This window comes from Meleagris gallopavo, chromosome 10 (genome assembly GCF_000146605.3).
Source record: "Meleagris gallopavo isolate NT-WF06-2002-E0010 breed Aviagen turkey brand Nicholas breeding stock chromosome 10, Turkey_5.1, whole genome shotgun sequence".
NCBI lineage: Eukaryota > Metazoa > Chordata > Aves > Galliformes > Phasianidae > Meleagris > Meleagris gallopavo.
The window spans coordinates 22,735,965-22,748,043 of NC_015020.2; the positions used below are offsets into that span (position 1 = coordinate 22,735,965).

General features: G+C 41.4%; 1 protein-coding gene across 1 annotated transcript; it reads left to right on the plus strand.

Annotated features, from left to right (window-relative positions):
• The first annotated feature begins 75 nt into the window (after nt 1-75).
• Nucleotides 76-11,626, plus strand: SCP2 (sterol carrier protein 2). Its single transcript, XM_003208849.4, has 16 exons — nt 76-207; nt 579-633; nt 1,126-1,197; nt 1,496-1,627; nt 2,073-2,137; nt 2,469-2,595; nt 2,849-2,912; nt 3,156-3,242; nt 3,575-3,725; nt 4,218-4,365; nt 5,309-5,416; nt 5,670-5,823; nt 8,134-8,227; nt 8,771-8,900; nt 10,270-10,349; nt 10,751-11,626. The coding sequence occupies exons 1-16, from the start codon at nt 166-168 to the stop codon at nt 10,844-10,846; spliced, it is 1,605 nt and encodes a 534-aa protein (XP_003208897.2). The 5' UTR covers nt 76-165; the 3' UTR covers nt 10,847-11,626.
• The last annotated feature ends 453 nt before the right edge of the window (nt 11,627-12,079 follow it).

The following is a 12,079-nucleotide window of genomic DNA, read 5'->3' on the forward strand; positions in this document are numbered from 1 at the left end:
GCCGCGGCGCCTTTAAGAAGGAGGGGCGGGCGGAGGAAGAGGGAAGGTGCTGCGTTAAGCCCTGCCCCTCCGAGCGAGGCCGCGCCCAGCCGGCGCTGAGCCCCGCCCCTCCGCTCTGCTGCGGCCCGCCGCGTCTGCGAGGAGCGAGGTGGTCCCGCAGCCATCATGCGGCGTCGGGTGTTCGTGGTGGGCGTCGGTATGACCAAGGTACCGTGCGGCCCCCAGAGGGGGAGAAGGGGGAGAAGCACAAGGAGAAAGCGCGCGAACTACGAACGGCCGACGGCGCGTAGCGCTGTTAGTGCCGGCGCCGCCCGTTCCTTCGTTCCTTGGCCGTGCGAGGCGGCCTGGCGCCGGCGATTGGAGCTGCGCGGACTTTGGCCGCTTGTTTTGGGTCGGTGAAATGGCTTATGTTAGCAAACGGGATTTAAAAGGCATTGCTCATAAACGTGTTCCTTGGTAGCTCTTAAGCCGTAGGATCGCAGTATGTCTCCGGGTGGGTCGCTGAGGCCGGTACTCCGATTTGAGCGAAGGATGTGTTAAATCTCAGTGATTTGTTCTGTTGTTTTTTTTCTTGTCAGTTTGCAAAGCCCAGTGAGAACAGTGTTGATTATCCCGACCTAGCTAAAGAGGCTGGTAAGTCAGCAGTAAAAAAGCATTTAGCTTGACCACCAACTCTAGTTTAAGTCAGATGCAAAAAAGCAAATCTAAAGCTTACCCATGGTAAGAAAGACCACTTGAAAGTGAATCCCAACTGCCCTGCAGCCTTACGGGACTGAAGTCAAAAGGATGCCTTGACACTGAATCGGACACATCCTTTCCTATCTATGCATGCTACTCGTGCTTCCCTGGGAGCAGCCTTTGTGCGTGAACATGGGACTGATCGGTTGGCATTTGCTGGGAAAGGAGCTTGCTGAGAACTAAGCACACCACAGGCTTGGCCTAATGAGAGTTAAGATGCAGAACTTTTGGACCATTCATGTCCTATAATGGAGAACTTTCACCTCTCTGCTTTGTGTGCAGACGCACGAATCACACATGCTAAGCTAAGCCTGCTTGTTATGATTGTGAGAGCTGCTTTTTTTCAGAATTTTTTTCTTTTTCTCCCCAACTTTTAAAATTCTTTAGGCCAGAAGGCTTTAGCTGACGCTGGGATTCCGTATTCAGCAGTGGAGCAGGCCTGTGTGGGTTATGTTTATGGTGAGTATCATCTTGTGCTTGGGACGTGCGCGTGACGTATGTGATCTGTGACACTCACAGATGTGGGTAAAGTTTATCCACGTCTGTGTGGAGAAATGAAGGGGGATCCCATCAATTTCCCATCTATTTCAGATGATAAAAACTCCAAGCTTTTAAAGTCCGATGATTCGTATCTTTCTAAGGTTTTTCTGTTGTGTGTGGCTGAGAGATAGTTGAGATGACAGCTCAGACTTTCAGACTTGAACAGTGGCATTGTGTTAATGTTGTGTCCTGTGTTAATGTCTGTCTCTGCATAAAGGCGACTCAACCTGTGGACAGCGGGCCATCTATCACAGTTTGGGTTTAACTGGCATTCCTATCATTAATGTTAACAACAACTGTGCTACTGGATCTACTGCTTTGTTCATGGCCAGACAGCTGGTAGAGGGAGGTGAGTTGTTTTGCTCTGCAGCCGAGTAACTCAGTCTTCATTTGTAGAAATATAACTTCCTTGTTCTGTTTCTTAAGTTTCTTTGTGGATTCTGCTACTTTCTTGCACCTAATTGCTTATGTTTCTGTAACAACAACTGTAGGAAGGTGCCCTACGATTATTCTAGTATTACTGGCAGAGGTATAAGTGCTCGGTCATATAAGGTACTTGTTCTCAAACTGTGGAGAACTGTCCTAAAATAAACCTAAGTGCTTTGGTGATTTTTTTAGTCTTCAGTATTAATGTTTTTGTAACAGAACCATCCTCGTCCCAACTGGACTCACTTTTAAAAATTGAGAAGGGAGGAAGAACAGTAATGGATATCTACTGTAATGAGAAAGTTGGTTGTACGTATTGTCGTTTATAGCTACATTGTGTTCTGAATAGCCAAAACTTTTATTTTAAGGTTTGGCAGACTGTGTTCTGGCACTTGGCTTTGAGAGAATGGCAAAAGGATCCCTCGCTTCAGGTGTAAGTGTCTGAACATCTTACGTATCTCATTGTATTCACAGATGGAGAACACCTCCACATTCCCTGAGACATTCTCATAAGTGGTTTGACATGCTGCTGTAGATAGTTACAAAATAAACCTTTTTTTTTTTTACTCGTAGAAACTTGTAATGAGTTTTATGGTTCTGATTGCAGCTACGATGTGCAGATTTAGTATGGAATGTTTTAGAATTAATTTGAAGTAGCCCATCACATTTTTAGTACTTTGTAAAAATATATTTAAGGCAGGGTTAAATAATGAAGAGGATAATGAAATTATGATTTACTTTATAGCTATTTCTCTTCTTTTTAGTTTTCAGACAGAACAAATCCAATGGACAAACATTTAGAAATAATGATAAATAAATACGGCTTAGCAAGTGCTCCAGTAACACCACAGATGTTTGCAAATGCTGGCAAGGAACATATGGAGAAATACGGTATTGTTAAAGACACTTATTTTCTCTATTTTCACATTAGGGAGCATTGAATATTCAAGTAGAGTCATCTGTTATCTAGAACTCAACCACCTTTCTTAGAATTATGTTGAATTAAAAGAAAGCTTTGATGCAGTCTTTTGTAAAGTTGTTTGTGAAGTTCAAAGTTTTATGACACTAATACAGTATTTAAAAGTTAGGTTAGAACGCTGTGTTTAAACCAAGTATTCCAACACGGCTTATTTTCTCCTTCCAGGGACAAATCCAGAGTACTTTGCAAAAATTGCATGGAAGAATCACAGCCATTCAACCAACAACCCGTGAGTAAAGCACTCCCAACTCCATACTGAGCAAATGTTACCTGTACACAATTCCTGTAAAACAGATAAAATTTTTAGAAATGCTTAGAATATGTTGTTTATCATAGCTGGTATAAATTCTAAATCCATTGTCTTGTACTTAGTAAAAACAGCTATATAGTTAGTTGAATGATAGTGAGTTATTAGTAATGTCTACTCCTAAGGACTGCACTAAAACTCAAATTGCATCTTTGTTTCCCACAGGTATTCCCAGTTCCAGAAGGAATACACATTAGATGAAGTTCTGCAGTCTCGCAAAATTTTTGATTTCTTGACTGTCTTACAATGTTGGTAAGGAGAAAACCTGGCACTGGGAAAGAAATCTTGTTAAGACAAATTTGGTAGTTCATCTACTTAAGTAAAGTTTGCTTACTGTTAAATTAAAAGTTACAGTTCATTTTATGTATTTTCTAATTTTTTAGATGTCATACTATTCAAAGTTTGCATAGATATTACTGCAGTGGGCAGCATTAAAAACTGGAGGTCTTCAGCAAACACTTACGGAAATTTGTAGTTACAATTGCATCAGTCAAAATGCACTTTTTCCTTTGTTTTCAAATGTAATGCTATGGAAGATCAACATTAATAATTCAGAATGATGACATTATTTTTCTTTCCATTAGTCCGACATCAAATGGCGCTGCAGCTGCAATTTTGGCTAGTGAGGACTTTGTGAAAAGGCATAAGTTACAGCCTCAAGCTGTGGAAATTCTAGCCCAGGTGATGGCTACTGATTACCCAAGCACATTTGAAGAGAACAGTTGTATGAAGATGGTAGGTTTGTGGTCCTATAGTCCATAATAATTGGGATTTTTTTAATATCTGCAAGTCCTAATGATACAATAGAATATCAACCAGCAAGCAAGCAAACTGTGACTTGGGCAGGTGAAGTGGGCAAACAGCATAGTTATGAAATAACACTAAGAAATAAATAAACATTAAAAATCTATTTAATTATTTAAAGGCTACTTAATAGAAACGTGAACTGGAAAAAATGTAGTTTCTTATGCAAAACTATTTGTTTAATTTCTCTGTTTATAAGATGAATAAAACTTAAATCCACTTTCCTTATGTTAATATAATTCTGGAGCTGAAATAACCTGTTGTTTGGTCATGAAGGGCTATGATAGGAGATGCACTAAAGTGAATGAAAATGCCACCTCCAACAGGTTATCTTCACTTGCAGGATAAATAGCAGCACATTAAAATTAAGCGAAGGAATGAAATAAATAGCTGTTTCTTTAATGATATTTTAATTTCTTGCAGGTTGGTTATGATATGACTAAAAAAGCTGCAGAAAAATGTTTTAAAAAAGCAGGCCTAAAACCTACGGATGTCGATGTGATTGAACTCCATGACTGTTTCTCAGTTAATGAGTTCATTACGTATGAAGCTCTTGGACTCTGCCCAGAAGGTAATAGCATCAGTGAAGCTCTTTATTTTACTAAAATGGAAAGTGTTAACAAATATTTTTTTATCTCTTCATGTAATTAATTAGAGTTGTGTACTGGACAGATGTTATATATTTGAACACCATATTAGCTAGCCTGGAGGAAAAAGCAAGCTTTCTATATAGTAACATAAAGAAGATGTGCAAACTGTGGGAAGTATTTAACAGATTGGTGTGTTACTGTGATTTCTACAGAAGTACAGAAGGCAAATTAAAATGTTGGACAACTGTATGAAATCACATAGCAAGTTTGTACAGGAGTGGCTCTTCAAGCAGGAGAAGGGCTCTGGGATTGCAGTATCTGATGCAGTCTTTCTCTAATTTTGTTATGCGACTTTGAGAAAACATTAAACTTTTGTCACTAGATGGTGTATTTTACTAAGTGAGCATTCTCAATGAGACAACTTCACGGGCCTTCAGGAAACATTGTTTTGCAGCCCCCAGTGTTGATAATTTTGCAAGTAATTCCTTTCAGAGATAACAAAGCAAAGATATTTTCACAGCAGTCACTAATTACAACTAACCTTTCTTTTACAAAAGAAAACCCACAAATTTCATGGTAGCTTCCTTAGTATAATAACTAATCACTGCATGATGTTGACCATATCACAACACTGTGTATCCACAACACAGCTGAGCAGCTAATTAAAACAAGCCTTTGCGTCAGGCACTCACACCTGGCTCCTCTCCTGCGTTCCCTTTCTCCAGTCATGTCAGCCATGTCTTGTGAACGTTGCTGGTCTCAGTTCAGTCTGCCCTTGTAAAATCTGTGCTGGCGTATTTCTAAGGTTTTGACGGACAGAAAGCATTTGCAGCATCTTTGGTTTGTGATGCTAGAACTGAAAAATGATGTTTAAAAAAAAAAAAACACTGAGCATATCTCTTTTTCTAACTCTTGTTCCATCAGGAAAAGCGTGTGACCTGATTGACAGAGGAGACAACACTTACGGAGGAAAATGGGTCATTAATCCTAGTGGTGGCTTGATTTCCAAGGGACATCCCCTCGGTGCTACAGGTAGCAAAACGCATTGCACTCGGTCACACCTTCAGGCACCTATCTGTTTTGGAGCAGGCAGGTGCTTCCCACTGCCGTTTGTACGGGCAGAAGCGGGACTCGCTTCAATAACTCTTTTATTCGTTGTCGTGCTTTAAAACCGAGCTTTTGGAGAGATTTGCCACAGCCGTGATTCTAGCTGCGTATGAGCTTCCCGCCCAGCGCCGCCCGCCCCTCCTTCCCGCCCACACGCGCTCTCTGCTCGATGTTTCAGGCCTGGCGCAGTGCGCCGAACTCTGCTGGCAGCTGCGCGGCCTGGCCGGGAGGCGGCAAGTAGGCGGCGCGCGGCGGGCTCTGCAGCACAACCTGGGCCTCGGCGGGGCTGTGGTGGTGACGCTGTACGCCATGGGCTTCCCCGGAGCCGCGAGGTGAGCGCCGGGACTGAGGAGGGTAGAGCCCCGAATGGGGTCGTGTGTGCGGCGCGGGAAGCGGCTCCGAGCGGCGGGGCTGCGCTGTGTGTGTGAGCGGGGCCAGGTGTCCGTAACGATCTGCTGCTGGCACCTCGACCTGCCTTTCCGTGGGTGAAAGGCACGAGCTGTAGCCGAGGCTTGCTGCTCAGGGCCCGACTGGGCACAGCTGGAAGTCTGAGGGCGATGCTTTCTGAGGGCGATGCTGTAGGCCGTGCCCCGCTTTTCTGTCGCTTTGAGCTTCATCTGTAAAACTCCGTGTGAGCGCAGGGAGCTGTGGGCGCTGTGCGCAGCTGTGGGTACAGCGTTCACCTCCAGGTGCTGAGGGGCAGTGCCTTCCTGTCCGCTGTGGGAGGCTTTGCAGATGAAGGTTCTCCCAAAGAAATGCCTTTATTTCCAATAGGCGATTTCACTTTTATTGGTATAGAGAATTGCCTTTGTTATTTCACAGGTGCATACCGAGGCAGAGACTCACAGAGTCATCGAGTTGGCACCTCAGTGCCTTCCCAGCACAGCTGTGCTGCCATGGCTATGGGCACCTCCAGGGACAGAACACCACAGCCCTGGTAGCGCTGGGGCCTCATCCCCTCTGCAGTCCATGTTTCACCTGCAGTCCATGTTTCACCTGCATTGAAGGTGTTTGCAGATCCCTGGTTCTCTGAAAGGCTTTGGCACAGGGAGTTCCATCAACGTGTAATAGACTTTGGAATGAAACAGTGCAGCTGATGTGTTGAGGCAGCAGTTACGTAACTGAGTGGTGCTGAGCGTTGTGTAAGTGAGGGAAAGGCAGCAGCATTGCATGGCTGTGAGATGTGCACAGACCCAGTCATTAGATTCAGATCCTGTCTGTGATCTGTGGGTTTGGTAAGAGTTGCCAAGAGTTTAAGATGTGATAGCAGAACTTGATTTGTTTTGGATTAATTGTTAAAACAATGCTGCTTTTTTTTTTTTTTCTTGTAGGTACCTTGTAGCTTTACATCCTGCAGGTACATCATTCATTTATTAGCAGCTATGTGTCTTCAAATGACACAGTCCCTACAATTGCTCCCCTAGCAAACATCTACTGGAGTGCTTTGCTCTTAGCACCACGCAAATAAGTTCTGGCAGCACTTCTTCAAGTGATTCTGTCACTTCAGCAGTGTCATACATGACCACAGCTTTGAACTCTGCTTCAAAGTGTGGAGATGATGATAATTACAAACTTGCTTTTTCCAGCTGCATGAATGTTTCTTTGGATATTTCTATACCCAGTTAATCTCCAGGTGCCCCTGCACAAAGGGAGGGATTAGTTGTCATGCTCCTGTCAGGCTGTGCAGGGGAGAGATGTGGGCTGATGGCTCTGCAGGATCCAGGAGCACAGCTCAGTATCTCCTGAAACAGCAAACAGGTGCATGTGAATTGTGAGGGAAAAGGGGAAGCAGCACTGATGGTCTCTGAATGACTACTGTCTTGTATGAGCTGGGGCAGGACATTTAGCTTTGGATTTCATGATAGCTTGTTGAGAAGGTACACGAAATGCAGGAATGCTCTCAGTGGGAAAGTGGGAAGTAAATCAGAGCCCAATGACCATTAGGGCTGAAGCTTTTCTTGCAATTGCAAAATCCCCCAAAATAGATACTGTAGTCAGTTAATTTTTTAAATATACAAAATAAAGGTTGTAACCAACTGACTGGCTACTTAACGTACCAACTTATTTCGTAGAAGGTACTCAAAATGATAAAAATGATTGAGTCTCACTTTTGGGGAAAGAAAAGACATATTAGCTGTGATGGGGCAGTGAATCTTTCTAGCTTCCACTGTAACTTGAAGCTAGAAATAATGTTAACTACAAGATGTTCTTAAGCAAGGTGACAGAATTTAGGACTGTTTCTGGGAATACAATAACTGAACTTCTGGACCCATTCTGTAAATGAGTTTATTTGATCACCAAAAAAAAAAAGTAGTCTATGTAGTCCTTGAGGTGGTGCTTGTGCTGTTTCTCTCTTTGCGCACAGTGTGGCGATAGAGTTGGCTGATTGATCTGGATGGTTTACTTTCCTTGCCACAAGTCCTGCCTGCACATCTGAAGCAGCTGTGCGCTGGAGGTGGCTGTGACACTGCTGTCTCACCCTCAGAAAGAAAGACAGCTCTGCTTGGATTTAGTGGGGCTGCCCTGTGTTGTTGAAGCGTTTCAGTGTGGCTCTTTTCAGTGGTGTTGACCTGTTTGCAATAATTTGAAGACGTTGAAAATGTGATTAAATGTTTTTGTTTTTTTTCTTTTTTCCCCTCCAGTGATGGCCGAGTTACGGCTGTGCCTCTCAGCGCAACTGTTGATGGATTTAAGTCACACTTGGTCTTCAAAGAGATAGAAAAGAAGCTCCAAGAGGTATTTTGGGACTACTTTGACCTGTAGTGCCTTTTTATTTATGACAGGACATATGCAAAACCTGGAGGGAATACAGTACCATAAATCACCTTTTCAGTGCTGCTTGGTGAAACAGTTCCCTGTCAGATCTCTTTCAGTTCTGTACCATAAAGTGTTTTTTTCAGACAGCCCTTAACTGTACAAGAGTATTTGAGTAGAGAAACATTTAAGCCATATACAAGGAATTCACACTAACAAGTTTGTTATTTATTGCTTTGTAGGCATGAGTAAAAAGAAATCACAGTTTGGTAGATAGCAAGATAAGACTTTGGGGGCAATTGTCTTTGTTTTGTTTTGCTGAATAGATTTTAATAGAGAAAGATGGCCATGGGTGTTTTTCTCAGTGGTTGTTTAAATGAAGGCTAGTAGAATGAAAGGAATAATTCTATAGGTAGTAGAAGTTGTTGGCAGAAAGGGTGAAGTTTTTTAAAGCGCTTTCTTTTTAACTGTTTTAAAATTCTTCTGAAGAAAATGAGTAATTTGCATATTATGTGTCCATTACAGGAAGGAGAGCAGTTTGTCAAGAAAATTGGTGGTGTCTTTGCCTTTAAAATAAAAGATGGTCCTGGTGGGAAGGAAGCGACTTGGATAGTAGATGTGAAGAATGGTAAAGGCTCAGTAGCAGTTAATGCAGGTCAGTGTAATTTTTGTCATGTCATTGCAGAAGATGAATAAGATGATTGTAAATGTTATAAATTCTTTTTTTTGCTGAAGCGATAGTGATGTTGAACAAAACTGGAGTTGGTGTTACTTAAGTTATAAACTTTTCTTAATACTGACACTTTTATTCCATGGTGTTTAGGACCAAGATTTCTCCTCCTGTGAATTCTGTGTGTGTAGGTGCATGTTTTGTTAGGGGTACCTGTCAGCTGTGTCACTCAACTCCCACAGGGACCAGGAGGGAAGTAAACAGAACTCTTGTTTTGTGGGTTTGTGTGTGTTGTTTTTTATTTGTTAGTTTTTGTTCTGTTTTGTCAGGTGCTTTGTGGGAGACACCTGGTCTAGGTGGTAGACTGGTCTATCTCGTCTAGTTCCTTCTCTGCAGCTAGTTAAGCAATAAAACTTACCTGATTTCAATGCTGTACTAGCTGATGTAAACTTTAGGTCCATTTTAAAAAGGGTGGACATAAATAAGACTTGAGGACTGGGTGGTGGAGGTGGGTTTTCAATATAAGTATTGGAGATGAAGGATTTGTACCTTTGCCATGGAAGTGTCTTGTCTAAAACCTGCATCCTTTTAATGTAAAGATAAAGCCAAAGATGACATTATGTTCTCAAAATCTTGTCTGCCCATGAGCCTGCATTATAAAGCTTTTAATTAAAAAATGTGAAAGGGGATTGATTTGGAATTTGTTTATCTAAGACCTTAGGAGAGAAAAGTACTCTTTTCTGCTACGTGGGCAAGATTTTATCAAAGACTTAGTTTAGTAATACAGTGACTGGAGGAAAAAGTGTGTGAAGTTTTTAGCCCTTTACTATATGTATTAATACTTAAATCTGAATGTTTAAAAATATCTAGTCATTTCTTGTAAGAAAATGAAAAACCTTCTGGATTTCAATTAATTCAAATGAGAGCTTTTGGAATGCTTGTGTTCTCACTTGAGGAGAAGGTAGTGAAATTCAGTATCTTTGGAAAACATCAGGGAAAATATGTTCATTTTGTGTGGATTATACTACTAGCTTGGTGAAACTTAGGATGATTGTGAACACTTGTAATTAATATTCTATGTGATTACAAGTAGTTTTTTTTTAATGGATGGGTTTGCTTAGCACTTCTCAGAAAGTCCATCTTTCTTCAGCATTGGGATGGTCTGTGCTATAATACAGCTTAGATGCATGTTAGCTCTTAAGTGATCTCTTATTGATGTTTCCTAATGACGTTTATTTAAAAGTGCTTCAGGTACCACTGTGCTAATCTGGAGTGTTGGCAGATTCTTTGGGGATTTGCAGCTTGTGTTACTGTTCTGTCTGTTTGAATCTTCACAGTCATCTTTGTTTTACAGATAAGAAAGCAGACTGTACAATTACAATGGCTGACACTGATTTGTTAGCTCTGATGACTGGCAAAATGAATCCTCAGACAGTAAGTGTAACATAGATGAAAATAAGATAATACTGATATTTTGGGAGCTTTTTTGAGCATATTTCAGCTTAAATTATTTGAATAAATCCCTTCCTCTAAAACTGCATGGCTGGGAGGGCTTTCTGATAACACAAGTAATACGCAGTACCAAGTCTATTCTCTTCAGGTATCACAAAGATAGTAAATACACTTTCTCAGGCTTCTGTTCTTCCTTTTAGTGTAAGAAAATAACAATTGCTGATGAATGCCAGGAGTCTGATAGAACTGTTGGAATTACAGTATGGCAGGCCAAGACCTACAGGAGTATAACAACACATAACTTCTGGGAGGAGTATGACTGGGGTCACGAGTTGCATTGCTATTGCATTTCATGCTTTTTTTTTTTTTTTTTTCCTCTCTAGGCCTTCTTTCAAGGCAAATTGAAGATATCTGGGAACATGGGCATGGCAATGAAACTTCAAAACCTACAACTTCAGCCAGGGAAAGCTAAACTTTGAGCCTTTGAACTTGCTGAAGTAACAGTTGCTACTTCATGCTCTTTACAGCAAATTAGAATGATGCTGGATGTTGATAACATGACACAGACTGGGCTTATTTGGATCTCTCATCTAAAATCAGTGATTAGAGACCTTAACGCTTAATAAATTCCATCAGTTAGTAAATGGCAAAGATTTTTAGGCTAAGCTTGAGGCAGTAACTCTTGCAAATGGTTTGTGGTTTGTATTATGAAAACAAATTTCTCTTTTAATCTAAGAAAAATTTAATAAAACAGAATTGATGGAGGCTGCATAGTGTTGTTCAGGTTAGTTGGGAAGAGAGTGAGCAAGGTTCCAAATAGTTTGATTTATCACTTAAATTTGCATTTTTAAAAGACTGTAATAGGAGATCATATAAATGCTTTCAGACTTCTAACAAATCTGCTGCTGCTTAAATTAAAATGGACTTATAAAGGGGGATCTCTAATAATGTTTTTAAAATAGCCTTCAGGAATTTGCTATAAAATACTTTTCTTATTACTACTTTGGAGTTAAAGCTATCCACAGGTAGGTAGAGATTGCTTTGAGATTTACAGAATTTGATAATACTTAACCTTGAACAAAGGTAAGGTTTGTCAGGAGAGCAGAGAGGGAATATAACCAATGGTTACCTGTTTTCTCCTGAGAAAGTCTGGTGTTGGTCATTATAAATTTCTTACCTGTAAAAGCTTTAACTTCTGTTTTGGGAACATGTATCCTGGTTGGAAGTTTAATAGAAAATTAAATATAATTTTCCTGTTCTTCTGTGCATCTCTTCCTTGGATTTGGAAACAGATTTCATATTCGTGCACTAAATTGAGCATTTTGTACAGATTGTCACTTAGGGCTTCCATGGTCATCCATTTATTTATTTTTCTTCTTCAGCTTCAGCCCATAGATGCTTCATCAACTCTGCCTCAGTCCATTACGCACACTTGCCATATGTGGGTCAGGATTGAGGAACTTTCACATCTTTCTTCATAGAAGTGTTACCATCATCACCCCACTGAGGCCCAGGTTATGCTGCAGCATCAGCTGGGCCCCACTGCCTCCTCCTGGCTAGAACATGCTGTGGGCATGGTGCTCACATGGTGCTCACATGCTGCCATCTTGGTGTGTGCCAAAGAGCCACACTTCTGGGCTGTTGGTGTGAGTGTCCCTGGAGACACCCGAGGTCAGGCCGTTGGGGCTGTGAGCACCTGATGGAGCTGTGGG